This window comes from Megalobrama amblycephala, linkage group LG11 (assembly GCF_018812025.1).
Source record: "Megalobrama amblycephala isolate DHTTF-2021 linkage group LG11, ASM1881202v1, whole genome shotgun sequence".
NCBI classification, from domain to species: Eukaryota; Metazoa; Chordata; class Actinopteri; order Cypriniformes; family Xenocyprididae; genus Megalobrama; species Megalobrama amblycephala.
Window position 1 is genome coordinate 37,703,396 of NC_063054.1, and position 21,170 is coordinate 37,724,565.

General features: G+C 35.4%; 1 protein-coding gene and 1 long non-coding RNA gene across 4 annotated transcripts in view; one reads left to right on the forward strand and one right to left on the reverse strand.

Moving 5' to 3' along the window:
• LOC125278592 overlaps window positions 1–14,613 on the reverse strand; it is a 37,289-nt gene extending 22,676 nt beyond the window's left edge. Inside the window, exons 1-2 of the long non-coding RNA XR_007187183.1 lie at window positions 14,530–14,613; window positions 9,408–9,531 (exon numbers count right to left, since the gene is read on the reverse strand). This is a non-coding gene — a long non-coding RNA (uncharacterized LOC125278592). The remainder of the gene's footprint in view (window positions 1–9,407; window positions 9,532–14,529) is intronic.
• The window catches only part of fig4a (FIG4 phosphoinositide 5-phosphatase a), a 79,951-nt gene continuing 73,028 nt past the window's right edge, over window positions 14,248–21,170 (forward strand). The window contains exons 1-3 of one of the 3 annotated variants that reach the window (XM_048207879.1): window positions 14,248–14,366; window positions 15,513–15,605; window positions 18,535–18,633. In XM_048207879.1, the coding sequence (XP_048063836.1) occupies window positions 15,543–15,605; window positions 18,535–18,633 (162 nt within the window). In that variant the 5' untranslated portion in view covers window positions 14,248–14,366; window positions 15,513–15,542. Of the gene's footprint in view, window positions 14,367–14,656; window positions 14,765–15,388; window positions 15,606–18,534; window positions 18,634–21,170 lie in introns of those variants that run through there. The other 2 variants (XM_048207878.1, XM_048207877.1) reach the window with 2 other exon arrangements.

Genomic DNA, 21,170 nt, shown 5'->3' on the forward strand with positions numbered 1-21,170 from the left:
GCAACCCATTCACTGAGTTAAAGCAACCCAATCGTTGGGTAAAAGCAACCCATTCGCTGGGTAAAAGCAATCCATTCGCTGGGTAAAAGCAACCCATTCACTGGGTTAAAGCAACCCAATCGTTGGGTAAAAGCAACCCATTCACTGAGTTAAAGCAACCCAATCGTTGGGTAAAAGCAACCCATTCACTGAGTTAAAGCAACCCAATCGTTGGGTAAAAGCAACCCATTCGCTGGGTTAAAGCAACCCATTCACTGGGTTAAAGCAACCCAATCGTTGGGTAAAAGCAACCCATTCGCTGGGTTAAAGCAACCCATTCACTGAGTTAAAGCAACCCAATCGTTGGGTAAAAGCAACCCATTCACTGGGTTAAAGCAACCCAATCGTTGGGTAAAAGCAACCCATTCACTGAGTTAAAGCAACCCAATCGTTGGGTAAAAGCAACCCATTCGCTTGGTTAAAGCAACCCATTCGCTGGGTTAAAGCAATCCAATCGTTGGGTAAAAGCAATCCAATCGTTGGGTAAAAGCAACCCATTCACTGAGTTAAAGCAACCCAATCGTTGGGTAAAAGCAACCCATTCGCTGGGTTAAAGCAACCCATTCGCTGGGTTAAAGCAACCCATTCGCTGGGTAAAAGCAACCCATTCACTGAGTTAAAGCAACCTAATCGTTGGGTAAAAGCAACCCATTCGCTGGGTTAAAGCAACCCAATCGCTGGGTAAAAGCAATCCAATCGTTGGGTAAAAGCAACCTATTCACTGGGTTAAAGCAACCCAATCGTTGGGTTAAAGCAACCCTTTCTCTGGGTTAAAGCAATCCAATCGTGGGGTAAAAGCAACCCATTCACTGAGTTTAAGCAATCCAATCGTTGGGTAAAAGCAACCCATTCGCTGGGTTAAAGCAACCCATTCGCTGGGTTAAAGCAACCCATTCGCTGGGTAAAAGCAACCCATTCGCTGGGTAAAAGCAACCCAATCGTTGGGTTAAAGCAACCCAATCGTTGGGTTAAAGCAACCCTTTCTCTGGGTTAAAGCAATCCAATCGTGGGGTAAAAGCAACCCATTCACTGAGTTTAAGCAATCCAATCGTTGGGTAAAAGCAACCCATTCGCTGGGTTAAAGCAACCCATTCGCTGGGTTAAAGCAACCCATTCGCTGGGTAAAAGCAACCCATTCGCTGGGTAAAAGCAACCCAATCGTTGGGTTAAAGCAACCCAATCGTTGGGTTAAAGCAACCCTTTCTCTGGGTTAAAGCAATCCAATCGTGGGGTAAAAGCAACCCATTCACTGAGTTTAAGCAATCCAATCGTTGGGTAAAAGCAACCCATTCGCTGGGTTAAAGCAACCCATTCGCTGGGTTAAAGCAACCCATTCGCTGGGTAAAAGCAACCCATTCACTGAGTTAAAGCAACCCAATCGTTGGGTAAAAGCAACCCATTCGCTGGGTTAAAGCAACCCATTCCCTGAGTTAAAGCAACCCAATCGTTGGGTAAAAGCAACCCATTCGCTGGGTTAAAGCAACCCATTCGCTGGGTAAAAGCAATCCATTCGCTGGGTAAAAGCAACCCATTCACTGGGTTAAAGCAACCCAATCGTTGGGTAAAAGCAACCCATTCACTGAGTTAAAGCAACCCATTCGCTGGGTTAAAGCAACCCATTCGCTGGGTTAAAGCAATCCAATCGTTGGGTAAAAGCAATCCAATCGTTGGGTAAAAGCAACCCATTCGCTGAGTTAAAGCAACCCAATCGTTGGGTAAAAGCAACCCATTCGCTGGGTTAAAGCAACCCATTCGCTGGGTTAAAGCAACCCATTCGCTGGGTAAAAGCAACCCATTCGCTGGGTAAAAGCAACCCATTCGCTGGGTAAAAGCAACCCATTCACTGAGTTAAAGCAACCCAATCGTTGGGTAAAAGCAACCCATTCGCTGGGTTAAAGCAACCCAATCGCTGGGTAAAAGCAATCCAATCATTGGGTAAAAGCAACCCATTCACTGGGTTAAAGCAACCCAATCGTTGGGTTAAAGCAACCCTTTCTCTGGGTTAAAGCAATCCAATCGTTGGGTAAAAGCAACCCATTCACTGAGTTAAAGCAACCCAATCGTTGGGTAAAAGCAACCCATTCGCTGGGTAAAAGCAACCCATTCACTGGGTTAAAGCAACCCAATCGTTGGGTTAAAGCAACCCTTTCTCTGGGTTAAAGCAATCCAATCGTTGGGTAAAAGCAACCCATTCGCTGGGTTAAAGCAAACCAATCGCTGGGTTAAAGCAATCCAATCGTTGGGTAAAAGCAACCCATTCACTGGGTTAAAGCAACCCAATCGCTGGGTAAAAGCAATCCAATCATTGGGTAAAAGCAACCCATTCACTGGGTTAAAGCAACCCAATCGTTGGGTTAAAGCAACCCTTTCTCTGGGTTAAAGCAATCCAATCGTTGGGTAAAAGCAACCCATTCACTGAGTTAAAGCAACCCAATCGTTGGGTAAAAGCAACCCATTCGCTGGGTTAAAGCAACCCATTCGCTGGGTAAAAGCAATCCAATCGTTGGGTAAAAGCAACCCATTCACTGGGTTAAAGCAACCCAATCGTTGGGTTAAAGCAACCCTTTCTCTGGGTTAAAGCAATCCAATCGTTGGGTAAAAGCAACCCATTCGCTGGGTTAAATCAGACCAATCGCTGGGTTAAAGCAAAATCTGAAAACATTAGCATTTATTCAGTTAAATACAGTGCTCAGCGTAAATGAGAACACCCCCTTTGAAAAGTAACATTTTAAACAATATCTCAATGAACACAAAAACAATTTCCAAAATGACTAAGTTTAATATAACATCAGTTTAACTTATAACATGAAAGTAAGGTTAATAATATAACTTGGAGAACAAAATTTTCAGTTTTAATCAAATTAGGGTGATGCAAAAATGAGTACACCCCACTGAAGCAGTCTCTGGATCAAAGCTACATTTTAGACTACAAGCATCTAATTTAACAAGATTTCAACCACAGGTGAGTCTAATTATTCATTACACAGGTGTCCAGCAGACAGTTGACTATAAAAGGCTGTTAAAACCCCATTTCATGCTGTCAGCAATGGCACCACATGGAAGAGGAATGTCACAAGACCTGAGAAAGAAAATCATTTCTTTATAGCAGATCAGCAAAGCAAAGTACAAAAATTGAAAAAAGCTGCAACCATCTCACAGAGACGTCCAGGTCGTCCACAGAAGTAAACACCTCGACAGGAGCGTCTTCTGATGAGAAGGGTTGAAGAAAATCGACATGCAAAGGTGAGGAAAGAAAACCCAATCGAACACTAAAAGAGCTCATTCTTGAAGAATGGAAAAAGATAGATGTTGCAAAATGTCGTTCATTGCATGCCTAGAAGACTTGGTGCTGTCATTAAAAATCATGGAGGCCATACAAAGTACTAGATGCAGTAGTTTTTGTTGTGGGGTGTACTAATTTTTGCATCACCCTAATTTGATTAAAACTGAAAAATGTGTAATCTAAGTTATATTATTAACCTTACTTTCATGTTACAAGTTAAACAGATGTTATATTAAACTTAGTCTTGTCAACATTGTTTTTGTGTTCATTGAGATGTTACTTTTCAAAGAAGGTGAACTCATTTACGCTGAGTACTGTATATGAACATGGCTCGCTGTGGAACAAGCAATATTCAGTAGGTGAAAATGAATGAGACTGAATCAACTGGATTTATTGATGATAAACATATAAACCTGGTTATTGTGTATTTAAAACGCATTCAGTTTATTAGTACTGTTACATATTATTATTCATGTATGACTGACGAATATGCATCACATTAGGTTTATTAGTTTATGTTAAAATCCAAATATGAAATTCAAACACATCTTAAACTTAGGCCTAAATATGTTTTAAGTGCACAAATATTGAATAAAATATTCAATTCTTCATTAAGCTGAGCTATTTTTAATATATTGAACGTTTGCCCATCATCTTGAATGAATTTTGCCAATGAGCTTATCACAATGCATTCTGGGATTATCTTTTCTGGGAAGGATTTAAGCCAAAAGAACACGTTTTGAGACTTCCTTTGTGTCAAGAGTGTGTCTAAGTGTGGCCTTCAAAATTAGATTAATAGTTTACTTAAAAAAGAAAGTAGGGCACTTGAAAGCATCATTGAAACACGACGTACATCACTGATATAATGAGGAAGGAGACGGAAACTTTCAAGAGGGTCGCCAGTGTTTACCTGGCCGGTTCAAGACCTGAGCGTGAACTCACTGTGTCCACAGAGGAAAATGCTGGAAATGCTGATAGTCTTTACACACACACACACACACACACACACACACACACACACACACACACACACACACACACACACACACACACACACACACACACACACATTATTTCAAATGGCATCCATGTAGCATATACCACAAAACGGTGTGTATATACAGACATTTATTCACAAGAGACAATCGGATAACACAATATATATGATGCAAAATAAAAGATATTTGAGGTCAGTAACATTTTGTTTTAAAGAAATTAATAGTTTTATTTATCAGTGAGGCATTAAATTGACCAAAAGAGACAGTTAAGACATCTAAAATGTTACAAAATATTTCTAATTCAAATAAATGCTGTTCTTTTGAACTTTCTATTCATCAAAGAATCCTGAAAAATAAAATGTATGATGGTTTGCACAAAAAAATTACTGTTTTCTACACTGATAATAATCATAAATGTTTCTTGAGCATCAAATCATCATATTAGAATGATTTCTGAAGGATCATGTGACACTGAAGACTGGAGTAATGATGCTGAAAATTCAGCTTTGATCACATAAATAAATTATATTTTACTATGTATTCACATAGAAAACAGTTATTTTAAATTGTAAAAATATTTCACAATTTTTACTGTATTTCTGATTAATGTTTTTGAAAATGTTCTCTTAAACATTCAAGAAGTCTTTTAACATTTAAATCAGTTATGCATCCATTCTATTCTATTTTATCATTTTTCAAACATTAAGGAACGTTACTTTTGAATGTTTTCTGAACATTCTGAAACAATTAGTAACATTTAAAAAACATTAGATGAATGTCCAACTAAAAAACGATGTATAAATAATGTTTTGGTGCTAACATTTTGAGAACATTAGACCAGATAATTAACATTCTATCAATGTTAGCTTGTTCATAACTTTGAGAGAACCTTGCCAGAACGTTCTGAAAACGTTTCCTGTTAGCTGGGTAGCAGCTGAAGCTTAACCAGCCAAAATTTGATCTATATATATATATATATATATATATATATATATATATATATATATACAGTTGCAAGAAAAAGTATGTGAACCACTTGCAGAATCTGTGAAAATGTGCAAAATTTTAACAAAATAAGAGGGATCATACAAAATGCATGTTATTTTTTATTTAGTACTGTCCTGAGTAAGATATTTTACATAAAAGATGTTTACGTACAATCCACAAGACAAAAAAAATAGCTGAATTTATTCAAATAACCCCATTCATAAGTATGTGAACCCTTGATTCTCAACACTGTGTGTGGTCACCTGATGATCCACGACTGTTTGTGTGTTTTGTGATGGTTGTTCATGAGTCTCTTGTTTGTCCTGAGCAGTTAAACTGAGCTCTGTTCTTCAGAAAACTCCTCCAGATCTTGCAGAAATTTCAGTTTTCCAGCATCTTCTGCATATTTGAACCCTTTCCAGCAGTGACTGAATCATTGAGGGACTCAAACTCAACTATTAAAAAAGGTTCAAACATTCACTGATGCTCCAGAAAACACGATGCATTAATAGACGGGGGATGAAAATATTTGGAATTTGAATATCAAGGTAAATTGTATTTAATTTGTCTTCCGGGAAACATGCAAGTATCTTCCGAAGGGCAGTACTAAATGAAAAAAATTGATATTCAAGCGAAATAAGAAAAATGTGGACATCTTCATCCTGTTCAAAAGTTTTCACCCCCCGGCTCTTAATGCATCGTGTTTCCTTCTGGAGCATCAGTGAATGTTTGAACCTTTTTTAATAGTTGTGTTTGAGTCTCTCAGTTGTCCTCAGTGTGAAAAGATTAGGGGTGTAAGTAACGATACGCTCAGGTCACGATACGATAAGTATTTTGAACAAAATCTTATTTGAATTTCAGTTTCATTTATTTAAAAAACATTAACAAATTTCAATAATTTTCCTTGTTGTACATACAAGATCACATTTCAGGTTTAGTAAAAACCTTCTGTATTCAAATTAACAGCTGAATAGGTCTGTCTGTCAATGAAAAAAAAGTTACATTTAACATGAACTTAGAATTAAGAATCCTAAGAGACCGCTCTCATATCGGGTCTAAAAACGCTTCTCCTTTCCAAAGCGCTTGCGCAAAAAATATATTATTAGGACAGTACTAAATAAAAAATAACATGCATTTTGTATGATCTCTCTTATTTTGTTAAAATTTTGCACATTTTCACAGATTCTGCAGTGGTTCACATACTTTTTCTTGCAACTGTATATATATATATTTTATGCATCCTTTTATCCACATTGATAACCTTCCAGAACTGTTAGTGAAACTGAATATCATGATGACAATAATTTGGCTCCAATATGTATTTATTTCGTTTAGTTGTAGTTATCATGCGGATGGTCACGTGTTTTCTGCTGTGATGCAGAGGTGACCTGCGCAGTCACTGGACATCCATCATAGCTTATCATTCTGAGTAAACAGCATGACTGCAACACAGCAATCCACAGACGTGCAGCCAAAGATCAGCCGCGTTCTGAGACCTTCGCTTTACTCAGTCGATTATTTGGAAATACCAGATTTGACCTACGTGTGACTGACTTGACTCTTAATTCAAAAGGAATGGCTTGGCGTCTTTAGCAAACTTTAAAACATTGAAGCCAAACACGCTTCATTTCACAAATGAACAGATCTTTGATTTGAATGTTAATTACCAATCAAATCTAAATATTCAGAAATATCGGATCAACAATGTGTAATATTTCTGCACTTCTTGTGATTTTATTTGACTGTTTTTATTTGCAATATAAGCTTTCAGACTGCTTTTAAATCTTCTTTCCAGTTTGACTTTCAATTCAAGACAACAATAGAGCCTGATTGATTCATGTTAGCATATTCAAATTTGTATTATGCCACTTATTACATTTTATTTGATTATTTTGTTAAACATTTTTAGGAGCTATAACAAGCTTGCAACAATGTGACATAGCACGTTTAATGCATACTGTACGCATGCAACTATTTTTTAAACCAGTATCCATTAACAGTGTGCAGTAAACACTAACACAGAAAGACAGGGAGCGTCTCACTGTGTTGGTGTGAGTTCAGGCCTCCATCATGCTGTTTACCGTGTTATCATGGTGTTGTGCTGACTGAAGGACACGTCTGACCTCAGACCGATAGGAGTCTCTAACGTGTACAAGTACAACTACAGGTCTGGAACGGTTTCTATTTCATGAAATAACACAGACCTGCATCTTGAAAAAAATTCTGCTGATAAAATATTAATAAAACCTTTCCATCATGTAGTTTTTCCCCCCCACAAAATAAGAATAAATAATTTTCAAATTATATGTCAGCTTTGCTAACGTTTTAAAAACATTATTTCTGAATGTTCAAAAATCCAGATTTTTATTTAACCCTTATAGGGTTTTTGGGGTCTTTTTAGACCCCAAACGACGTTTGCTAAAATAAAAAAAAATGTTCTCTTTGTCCAAATGACACTTTGTACAGTGGTTAACACTTTGTAGATCTACCAAAAAAAAAAAAAAAAAAAAAAAAAAAAAAAAGTCACACTCAGGGTCTTTGGGGTCTCTACAGACCCCAGGCAACAAAATGTAATTTTGTAACAAAATAATTGTCTTTTTTTAAAAAAAATGTAATTTTACTCTGTTTATTAATGTTTTTACTTCATATTTGTGCAGTTTTTGCAGGATTTATCATATCTTTTAAATTTATATAAATAAATAAATACATATTTTTTTGAGTAGGTTTTTATACAAAAACAGCTTTTTATGTAAAATTCACTTTATAAAAGACCCACATTTCTAACTTTCATTCATGGGGATAACATGGATAATTTAAATGATTTTTGCCCATCTTTTGGAAAATGCAGTTTTAAAAGTAAAAAATGATCACTTCATCCAGTAGATGCTGCAGAGCTCCACTATTTGCTATTTGACTGACTGAAAGACATCTTTTCACAAGTATTTTCAGCTGGATTCATATCTAAATATTATGAAATCACAATTATGACAATAAAAATGACTTTTTGTCAAAGTTTAGCATTTTTTTGTACTGAAAAAAAAAAAAAAAAAAAAAAGTTTTTCAATATTGTTGATTTTGAGGATGAATTTTGTCCATTTTCTAAGTGGGGTCAATATTGAAAAATTGAAGGGAAAAAAAATCTGATCTGTGGAGACCCCAAAGATCCTGAGTGTACTTCCCAAACGAAGACCGCACAAAGGTTAAATGTACTAAAATGTTTTAAGGGAAACATTCTATTTTATCATTCATGTATCTATTAAACATGTTTGAAATGTTACTTTTAAAAGTAACATTTAAAAAGTGTTAGACGAATGTCTAACTAAAATGTTTCAGTAGAAAAAAAAAAACTCCATGAATGATGCTTAAATAAAGAATAGATAACTTTAAACGACCATTCAATTAATGTTACTGGAAGAACGTTTGATCATAATTTTGAAAGAACCACACATTTCTGTGAACGTTTGATTTTCAAAATAACAAAAGCAGTCAAATGTCAAACATTTTGGTTTTGATGACAAAAAGCAGTGTTCAAAAAGTATCATTGAACTTAAAATCTGCAAAGCAGTGGAATATTATGTTCAAAAACTCCATTTAATGTCAAAGAGCTTTACATAAACTTATATGTTTTTTTCACAAAATCTGTACTTTTCTTTCATGTTCTCGTTTTCTTCTGTCATTGGCCATAACTCTAACCTTAAAATCAGCATTAGGCATAAAATAATGTCATGCATTTGTGACAATCTGCTGAAATTTGAACAAATTAGTTAACCTGGCTCAGAGGAAGAAAGGAGTCGTTTCTTAGGTAAAATGGTAATACAAGACCTTACAAATGGTTATTGAAAACACGAAACACATCAGAGTGAGAAAGTGTGACAAGCTACAGCAAAACAGGCAGTAATTTTGTAATCCGCAACCCAAAATTAGTAAGAATTAAGTAACAGATTCCATTCAGCAATTATGAATTATGACTCAGGGTGGTGTAATCAGCAGTGTGTAAAATAAAAACCCATTTCAAATCTTGTCATTTATCATTTTTCCGTAAGGTGTCTCTCGGTCTGTCTTTCTTTTTAAGTGGTCAGTGGGATTTTGGGGTCTCTGACCTCTGAGGCGTCTCTATCACACATCAGACAGCGAGCCGTCAGACCACCAGAGAAGAGCGGCGCTCAAAGCTCAAGACACCCGGCTATCTCCTGGTGTCCTCCTCTTTCGAGGGCCCTATGATGTCTGTGATGCAGAATAAATGGAATTTACAATATAAAATGGAATGTTTAAATAATACATTTGCATTAAAAGGGGCTAAATATGATTTTTCATGTATTAATCAGTTTTTTATTGCCACTGTGTGAACAGTTTGCAACGAAACTTAAAAAATGAGACCATTCCCGACTTCCTAGGTTGTCTATGAAAGACTGATTTTTATGTGAAGGACTCGGGACGTTTTTGCCGGGAAATTCAAAAGGATGTGGCGGTTACGTGCGCTCCTGAGAACCTCTCGACTCGACACTTGAAACTATAATGCCAAAAGAGCTATTCTGTACTGTAATGTTAATATATCTCACAAAGAAAAGGGATTAATTCAAACTATAGCCTCACACAGCCAGATATATATCGCCTCTAGTCTCAAATACACTTTATAATCAAACTATCATAAACAAACTATCATCTGTCGACATGATGCCGGTGAATCGCAGAGCTGGTGCAAACATATCCACATCGCTATGATCAGATGATTTCTGAACTGCTGTTTCTAAATCCTGGCATTTTTGTTATGTTTATTTTGTTATTGAGAGGAAAGCGCCGCACATATTTACATATTCATCTAAACGGCAGGAAGTTCGTTAACAGTATGCTCTATATTGCTGCAAAGGTAATTCCAACTTCTTTTTACTTATAGCAAAGAATGAAAAAGTACTTTGGGGTCTTGAACATAATGTGTGCACGTGTACAAGTGCGAGCAATAAGATGCTGGCTGCAGTTCACTTAACGGCCACCGGTGTCGCTAATAACAAGGGTTTCTGTATTCTATATACGGCCTCTTCAAATAATAAAAACAGAAAACTTGGAATTTGGGAAAAAATATATTAAAATTTGGGCCCTAAAAATTAAATTTTTGTTAATCTTTTAATACATTTATTTCATGATTCGATTGATTAGCCTTTTGTTACTAAAACTTAAAGGATTAGTTCACTTTCAAATTAAAATTTCCTTATAATTTACTCACCTCCATGTCATCCAAGATGTTCATGTCTTTCTTTCTTCAGTCGAAAAGAAATGAAGGTTTTTGATGAAAACATTCCAGGATTTTTCTCCTTATAGTGGACTTCAATGGCCTCCAAACGGTTGAAGGTCAAAATTACAGTTTACAGCGATCCCAGACGAGGAATAAGAGTCTTATCTAGAGAAACCATCGCTCATTTTTGAACTAGCTCTCTTCTCTATTTGAATTTTACTGCCCTCCACAGGTCAAAGTTTGAACTAAATTATCATATACAATATGCTAGTGCAAGTAAATAACAATTAGTTCAAACTTTGACCTGTGGAGGGCAGTAATACACTTAGCAGTGTCTACACTGCTGGAATTCTAATAGAGAAGAAGAAGAAGAGAGCTAGTTCAAGATGAGCATTTATGGTTAAAACGTATATAATTGAAAAAATTTTTTAGAAAATTATTGATGGTTTCTCTAGATTAGACTCTTATTCCTCGTCTGGTATCATTTAAAGCTCTTTGAAGCTGCACTGAAACTGTAATTTTGACCTTCAACCGTTTGGAGGCCATTGAAGTTCACTATAAGGAGAAAAATCCTGGAATGTTTTCATCAAAAACCTTCATTTCTTTTCGACTGAATAAAGAAACACATGAACATCTTGGATGACATGGGGGTGAGTAAATGATCAGGAAATTTTAATTCGAAAGTGAACTAATCCTTTAATTTAACAATTAAAAATTAATCCAGACCAATTTAAATGGAATCCAAAAAAAAAAAAAGGATTTTGGGAAAACTATGGCCCTCTTCTGTCATGAAATCTGCTGCACTTCTGGTTACAAACCAAGTTTAGTACGTACTGTAGCTTTTGATCAATTTTTCTCATAATATCTTATAATAAACATATCTCTACGTCACGTACCCCTGATAGAGAAGAATCGCCTGCAGGCGTTTGTATTTTGTGGCCCTCGTGTACTTGAGATTATCTGCGATTCTAGTCAAAGCTGTGCCTTCGCTGACGTTCACGTACGACTCTTATCGAAACCGTCTCAAGGTGACAAGCAAAACCCTCGTATCTCACGCAGAGATGCACATCACCATCTCAGAAAACTGGGTCATTTCAATATAATGAAATTCTTCCAAAATCAAATGATCTATTTTATTGCGCTATACTCTTACTGTAAGACAACTATTTGGTCTGTTTCTAGAGAATTTTAGGAGAAACAGTTGACACAAAGTTGATATGTCAATGACCTAATAAACATTTCCTCTGGTGACAAAAACACATCTTTGATTGCAGGCCACATTGTCGGATCTGGAGTCCATCTTTCAGGATGTTTCAGGATGACAGAACGTGTTTGTTTAGTGCAGGGAAACTGTTGGATTCGGAAGAAAAGTAAGATGAGGAAATGGAAACACAAAGAGAGAGAATGAGGGATCCTAGTGAGGGTGCAGAAGGGTTTTGGGGCTTTCAGTGGGGAGAGAACGACACTTCCCAGAACCCTGCGGTGCTGCCAACACAAACCCCGGGATGCCTGTCTGACCGGGGGAGGGACGCGGCGGCGCCACGCCGATTGCGAAGACAACTTATCTCCCTCTCAGTGATAATGCTGTCAAAATAACAGCCAGGATACAGCAGAGAGGAACTAGTTAAACCTCTAGCGTGTCCAGGGCCTGTCCATGTTCGATGACTCTCTGAGGGACAATATTTTTGAACTGTTTTTTTGTATCTCATTTTCTCATTTAAAGGGTTAGTTCACCCAATAATGAAAATTCTGTCATTAATTATTCACCCTCATGGCGTTTCTCACCTGTAAGACCTTCGTTCATCTTCAGAACGCAAATTAAGATATTTTTGATGAAATCCGATGGCTCCGTGAGGCCATGAACTGATTTAAATATGTTTTTAGTACATTAATGGATCTTGAGAGAGGAAATGCAGGCCTCACTGAGCCATCGGATTTCATCAAAAATATCTTAATTTGTGTTCTGAAGATGAACGGAGGTCTAACGGGTGTGGAACGGCATGAGGGTGAGTAATTAATGACAGAATTTTCATTTTTGGGTGAACTAACCCTTTAAAATAAAATTCAACTAGATATTATTGGGCACTAAAACTACTTTATTGTAATAGTACAATAGACCACAAAACTAATTTAATGTCTTTTCACACACTTGTTATGCACAAAGACACCTCTGAATATTGAGGAAACTACCTTTCAAGGTCAAAACTGAGCTGAACCCCAGTAAAACACTGTGACAGGACAAATAAGACACAAGATCAAAAGATATGTGAACACACAGCGACATCTACAGGAACTGAAGGGAATTTTATCTTCACAGTCACTCCTAGGGGTTACAGTAATGTATATTTATAAGGATAACGATAACAATAACCATAAAGTGAAAAAATCATAAAGAAAAAAATTAAACGGAAAACATGGGATTTGGGAAAAATAAAAACATTTCATAGGGCCCTAAAAATGTAGTTTTTTTGTTCAACTTTTAATAAAATTAAAGTGTAAAAAATGTTTACACTTTACAAAAGTGAATTTAGCTATTCTCCTTTTACTAAAAATCACTCTAAAAGAACAGCGAAATTCACAACACACCTAAAAAAATAAAAACACGAAAGGAAATATTGTTGGAATTACTTTAAGTTTTCCAGTTTTTTTTTTTTTTTACGATAAAAAATATTTACCCAAACAAACCATCTGCGCAGCAGAACTGACCCTTTTGACATTTCCGGGTTTCTTAGAAGCGGAAGTCGTCATAGTTGGGTAAACTTTTACTGCGGTGAATGAGAGAATACATTAAATATATTTTTTGTTTCCATTTGCGCAAATAGCAAAAGAAAAACTCCACACTAGTGTTTTCACAACTTTCAAAAAGAGGGAAAAATAGAGAGTGATTTGATTTAACGACAGTCAGAAGAGAGAAAGATGTAATTTTTCATAGCAGCGTTAACTAGTTTTTTGTAATTGGATGCAAATGTAATATAATACTAATTATAGTGTTATAAATTTACATAAATTTTTTAAAAATGAAAATATAAAAAACTTTGTATGATTTATGATATTGATGACCAATTAAAACGCGTCATTACAGTCTGTGAAAACGGTACTCGAGGTCTTGAATAACATTACATTGTTAATTTATTCATATTGCTGGCAAAATTGTATATACATAAACAAAAATGCTTAAATTCATCCCCAATATTTAAGGTATTTTAGTGGAATTTGATTGTTATATATCTACTCTGAAATTGTTAAAAAACAAAAAGTCAATAACATATTTAAAATATTATGATATTATTTTAAGATCCCCTATTACTAATTAATGTCACACTTTGTATTGCACTGCCTGCTATGCTCTGTTTGTAAATTCTATTTTCATAAAAAAAAAAAAAAAAAAAAACTAACAGAAGTGCGAAGAACCAGAACTTTTTGGACACCGCTATTCTTATAAAGGTTTTAAACTTTTTAAACGTTATTTTAAAAAGTTTAAAACCTTTATAAGAATAGCGGTGTCCAAAAACAATAACGACAAAGAAATCACCTTCATAGCGACTTTTTTTTTCTCTCGATAAAATCGAACTATAAAAATCTTGACCCAATCATACTAAAGTTTACTAATCATACTACAGATTTTAAAGCGCGCGCTTTTAAAACAGGGAGTTGTCGTTAATGTTCCTGGTGAGTAACGGCTCTTTTCCATCATTTGACGTCCGAACCACCACTCAAAATGCCCAACAACCAACCAGAACGCACTCAAAACTGCATAGCAACACGCTAAAAACACAGCCACACCTTAACAACGCCCTGACAACCACCCACAACATCTTGGATCATGGCGGTAAGTTTTCGCGGTTAACGTCTTCAGAAATGTTCAAATATATTTCCCCCTAAAACTTTAGTATTTCTTTCAGGAATTGATATCTATGTCATTTTAACGAATTTAACGAACACAACAGCAAAATACAAGTCGAGAAAAACAACAGAATGTTTTTCATACTCACAAAATACACATTAACACGAGCCCGCGCAATGTTCAACGGCTCTTTTCAGTTCAGTCAGAAGTCGCAGGTTTTTTTTTTTTTTTTTTTTTTTTTCAAATCGCTTTCGCGTTCTTGTTTGTCCCAGCAGAGACCCCGTCTCAGCTGCACTGCATGACAGTCACATGACTCGGTGTAGCGTTTTGTTTATGCACAAGATTTCTCCAAATAGCGACCCTCATGCAGGCGTCCTCTGATTGTAAGTATTTATGTGAATTCTGTCAAATATCAACAATGTCATTTAGAAAGCGTCTTATTTTTAAAGCACGAAGAAGCGGCAAACAGCTCTTAAACTCGTGACAGCTCTAAAATCCCCCAAATTCCTTGTGTTTGCTAACATATTTGGCTCTTTCTGATTTCTAATTAACAGCAGTAAACATTTAAACACCTTTTTTGTCATGTTCATATTCCTGGATTTTCATGTAAAAATTAATTTACTAACCTTTATTTCATGTGTATTGAAGTGAAATCGACTTTAAAAAAAATCTCTATTATTATTTATATTTATTTATTTATATCTTTGAGATTTATGAAGAATGGCATTGGGTTTATGAACTTATTATCATTGGAATGACCTCATTTTGGTTTATGAATATTAATATAATTGACAAATATTCTTTTGCATTTGTTATTCAAGTATCCTTGCAGTGTGAATTTTTCTTATTTTTTCTTCTGGAAAACATGTAAATATATTATATAGCTTCTAAATAGCAGGCTAAATGAAAAAGTAAGATATGTAACATATTTTATGTGAAATCGCTCATTCAAAATAAAAACATGATTCCTGATTCCTCTTTATTTTTTAATTATTGATATTTTGCAGATTCTGCAGGGGATATGAACTTAAACGTATGATCCGTAGCCACAATAGAGCAGTTTTAGAATATAAAGCGTTACGACGCTGGATTCCTCTGATCAGTGTCTCATCTGTTGTTTACTGTCTGAAGCGTCATTGATTGGACTGAAGCATCGTCATCATGCCTCTGACAGCCACTATGATTGGAGGAGTTCAGAAACTGGTGCTTTACGAGACCAGAGCTGTGAGTCACATTTCATTTATTATTATTGAAGGATTAATGGATTGCTTTGAAAATGGTCTGGACTTATAAATACAGGGAACAACATAGATCAGCAGCTCATGCACATTCTTTTCGTTTTTTTTTTCCTTTTTATTTCGAACAACAACCAGTAAATAATAAAATAAAATATGAAAATACAATAATTGTGTTACCACATACATAAAAAAACAATAAACATTTGAATATGAATATATCAATGCCTTCTGAAAAGCACAATGCGCTCTGATTGGTCGGCTGGTGCAGTGTAGTGATCGACCGATATTGATTTTTTTAGAGCCGATACCGATAATTTGTGTGTTTATGTTTCCGATAATATTTTTGTGGAAACCGTTATACATTTTATTTTTCAGGATTCAGCATTTATTTGAAATAGAAATTTGACATTTTGTAACATTATAAATGTCTAGTGATCAACCGATATTGATTTTTTTTTTTTAGAACCGATACCGATACCGATAATTTGTGTGTTTATGTGCCCGATAACCGATATGCAGAACCGATATTTATTTACTGTTGTACTTCTGTTTTTGACATGATTACAACACCACTGAACACCACTTCCTGCTTGCATAGAAAACAAAACAAATCTTATTTATACACAAATAAATTATGTTAATTTTAATCTCCATATTACAAAAATAGATTTATAAGCTGTTTAATAGGCTAAAGAGTGAAGAATAAATGTTAAATAGCTGAATAATCTCTGGAATATTGGAATATAACAAACAAAACATTATATTTTATTGCATTTCTCGACTGGTATGTTATATCAGAATTATTAATAATGTTTTTGTCGTTCTAGATTATGAAATATCTTCTGACAAAGCGCTGTTTATCTATGCATTACTATACTCAAACTGCGATCACTCGCGGAGATAATAAATAATGAATTTGCATAGAGTTGTTTACTTGGATGTTTATTAGCGAATTAATGGTTATATAGTTAATGTTTATATAATTACGGTGTTTTAAACAAGTGAATCTTGTTAAAAGTTACACGTAGAGCATTTCACAAGACTAATGATGAGCATAGACAACAGAGAGAGAATTAAATTCAGCACTTTTATTTCCAACATGTGCTCATTCATGCAGAGTTACATCTTTATTGAGACAGGACATGACGGATTATCATACGTGAGTCCGTGAGCTTGTCTCTATTTCTTAGAGACAAGCTGCATAAACTAGCTACACTTCAGGCATTAATGTAACACATCTAATTTGTGCATTATTGGCTGTTATGTTAAATAAAGTTTATTTAAAATTACAGCAAAGCAGGTAAGTATACTTTACCTGTGCACTCCGTTGTCTCGTCTCCCCTCAGATGCGCTGTAATGGCAATCCTGCACGCAATTCTCAAAACACCCACAAGATGGCAGTGTTTATCTGCAAATCCGATATTATAAAACCAATATCCGATTATGGTAAAATGCTTAAATATTGGGGAAAATATCGGTAAATCGATATATCTCTAGAGCAGTGATTATTGTTTGGGAAATGTCCCGCCCCTTACTATAACCGCCAGTTTCAACACAATACCAACTAACTCAATCAGGCCCCGCCCCTTTATTCTGCTATGAATTATTTAAATGAGGAATATAGTGATGTGTTTGTTCCTGGAAGAAACCTCAAGACTACAGTGGAGGCGTTTCAGGGAGTTCAGAAACACTGACACTGATATAGAGAATAATAATAAGCTTTTTCATGCTCAAACAGCATCATTGCACACTAAAGACAGATGAACATGGACAAAAAAAGCAAAATGGGTGCTCTTTAATAAATGTTATTATTGTGAAATGTCACTCTGTGCTACTAGATGGCAGTGTTTAGCTGTCATCAAACTGAGGCCTTTCCGTGTCTTGTGATTCTGCTCAGAAAGAGCTATTTTATTAAAAGATTTCTCATTAAGTATGTCTAATCATTATTGGAAAGAAAATATTAGTAGCTGCCATGCCATGCCTTGTAGTGTTAATGTAGATGTTTTAATTAGACACTCTTTGGGTTTCCCCCCATTTTTAATCAACATTTATTTATTTTTATTTATAAATAAACTTTTTTTTTTTTTGCAGTTCATTTAACAGTCCTATTCAAATTACCAATGTTCTCAAATAGTCTCTCAATTAAAAACTGCCGTCACAATGTTGGATTTGATCTGACAGACTAAATTTGATTTTACAGTCTGATGTTATGTAATAAAACATCATATACTGTGTGCGGACTTACAGTCAGTGCAGTACAGTGAGAATCTATTGGGTTCTTTTAATATTATGCTGTATTTTACCCATCTTTTCACCATTAAAGCACAGAACAGGACAGACTGGACCATTTATGAGCGCAGGTACACATTCATAGACTATAATAACGGTCAGCGCAGCACTAATGTGAGAACACATTAAAACTGTCTGTCTTTATCCTCGGTGTTCTCACTATGTGTCGTTTTCACTGGGAGGCTTTAATGTGTCTTACCTGGAAATCTGTGCAAATAAAGAGCAAACAGCCTCAAACTGAACTGTTTTTCTTTGTATTCACTCAATAACTCTTTAACTCTCTAAATGTTTGATAATCTGCTGGATTTTATGAAACTTATGGATTATATTTCAAAATGTAAGAAATTCTATATTTTAAAGATTTTTTTTTTTTTTTTGCAAATTACATTACAGTAATTAATAACTTTTGGAAGTGAACGTGTGCTTAATTGTTTATTTTAATGGATTCATTTTCCCTAAGCAAATATAAATTTAATAACATGCATATCATTTTTCTTTTCTTTCGATTTCAGGATATAATGTGACACGTTTCCATGAATTTCACCCAATCGGCCATTTGAGGAGTTTGATTTCAGTTTGTTGCTTGTCAAAAACAGCTCATTGATTATAACTTTTCTTTTTTTCAGAGGTACTTTCTTGTGGGGAGTAATAACGCTCAAACTAAACATCGTGTCCTGAAGATCGATCGCACTGAACCGCGAGATCTGGTCATTATTGATGATAAGGTGAGCTGCTCTGATTGTTTCGTCCTTCTCAGATATCACACACAAACACACCTTATGTCTTAAATGAGCATAAACAGGTGAGAAATAAAACGTACAATTATATTGGATCCATGCAGCTCTTAAAGTGACAGCAGCCTAATATTCCTGCTGTGCCGGTGCCTGCGTTTTAATGTTATATTATATTTAATGTTGTATATTTAATTTATGCAATGAAGAATATATTTTACAATTGATTACTTTATTTCTGCATCTGAAAAACAGTGTTTATTTCATATGCATTTTTGTTCTGTTGTATTTATGTATTCATGTTGGTCTGTTGAATGTTAAATGGATCCAATCCATGTTCAATAGAAATTATTTGAAATAAGAGAGTAGTAGTATCAGGAATCATCCAATATTTGTTTGTTAATATTGATATTGGAATCTGACAGTTTTTCTTTGTTATTATCAGTATTGGAATTGGACAGTAGTTGTTTGTAAATATTGGAATCGGCCAGAAGATGTTTGTTAATATCAGTGTCCGAATCAGTCAGTAGTTGTTTGTTAATATCGGAATCGGCCAGTAGTTGTTTATTAATATCGGTATCGGAATCGGCCAGTAGTTGTTTGTTAATATCGGAATTGGCCAGTAGTTGTTTATTAATATCGGTATCGGAATCGGCCAGTAGTTGTTTGTTAATATCTGTATCGGAATCGGCCAGTAGTTGTTTGTTAATATCGGTATCGGAATCGGCCAGTAGTTGTTTGTTAATATTGGTATTGGAATTGACCAGTAGTTGTTTGTTAATAACGGTATCGGAATCGTCTAGTATTTTGTTGTTAATATCGGAATCGGCCAGTAGTTGTTTGTTAATATCGGTATCGGAATCGGCCAGTAGTTGTTTGTTAATATCGGTATCGGAATTGGCCAGTAGTTGTTTGTTAATATCGGTATCGGAATCGGCCAGTAGTTGTTTGTTAATATCGGTATCGGAATCGGCCAGTAGTTGTTTGTTAATATCGGTATCGGAATCGGCCAGTAGTTGTTTGTTAATATCGGTATCGGAATCGGCCAGTAGTTGTTTGTTAATATCGGTATCGGAATCGGCCAGTAGTTGTTTGTTAATATTGGTATTGGAATTGACCAGTAGTTGTTTGTTAATAACGGTATCGGAATCGTCTAGCATTTTATTGTTAATATCGGAATCGGCCAGTAGTTGTTTGTTAATATCGGTATCGGAATCGGCCAGTAGTTGTTTGTTAATATCGGTATCGGAATCGGCCAGTAGTTGTTTGTTAATATCGGTATCGGAATCGGCCAGTAGTTGTTTGTTAATATCGGTATCGGAATCGGCCAGTAGTTGTTTGTTAATATCTGTATCGGAATCGGCCAGTAGTTGTTTGTTAATATCGGAATCGGCCAGTAGTTGTTTGTTAATATCGGTATCGGAATTGGCCAGTAGTTGTTTGTTAATATTGATATCTGAATCTGCCAGTAGTTGTTTGTTAATATCGGTATCTGAATCTGCCAGTAGTTGTTTATTAATATCGGTATCGGAATCGGCCAGTAGTTGTTTGTTAATAACGGTATCGGAATCGGCCAGTAGTTGTTTGTTAATATCGGTATCTGAATCTGCCAGTAGTTGTTTGTTAATATCGGTATCTGAATCGGCCAGTAGTTGTTTGTTAATATCGGTATCTGAATCTGCCAGTAGTTGTTTGTTAATATCGGTATCTGAATCGGCCAGTAGTTGTTTGTTAATATCGGTATCTGAATCTGCCAGTAGTTGTTTGTTAATATCGGTATCTGAATCTGCCAGTAGTTGTTTGTTAATATCGGTATCTGAATCTGCCAGTAGTTGTTTGTTAATATCGGAATCGGCCAGTAGTTGTTTATTAATATCGGTATCGGAATCGTCTAGTATTTTGTTGTTAATATCGGAATCGGCCAGTAGTTGTTTGTTAATATCGGTATTGGAATCGGCCAGTAGTTGTTTGTTAATATCAGTATCTGAATTGGGCAGTAGTTGTTTGTTAATGTCGGTATCGCAATCGGCCAGTAGTTGTTTGTTAATATCGGTATTGGAATCGGCCAGTAGTTGTTTGTTAATATCAGTATCTGAATTGGCCAGTAGTTGTTTGTTAACATCGGTATCGCAATCGGCCAGTAGTTGTTTGTTAATATTGATATCGGAATCGGCCAGTAGTTGTTTGTTAATATCAGTATCTGAATTGGGCAGTAGTTGTTTGTTAATGTCGGTATCGGAATCGGCTAGTATTTTGTTGTTAATATCGGTATCGGAACCGGCCAGCAGTTTAATATCGGTATCGTAGTTGGCCAGTAGTTGTTTGTTAAAATCGGTATCGGCCAAGGATATCCTATGGGTGCATCACTACAACAGTTCTATTACTCTTAATATTCTTTTAAGTTTTTCATTTAATATTTACATTGTAATTTATTTTTAAATATCATTATTGACTATTCACTAAATCAGTATTCTCTCTGTGGTGGAAAAACATTTGAAACCTTTTAGGAATAAAACATTTAACTTGTTTGC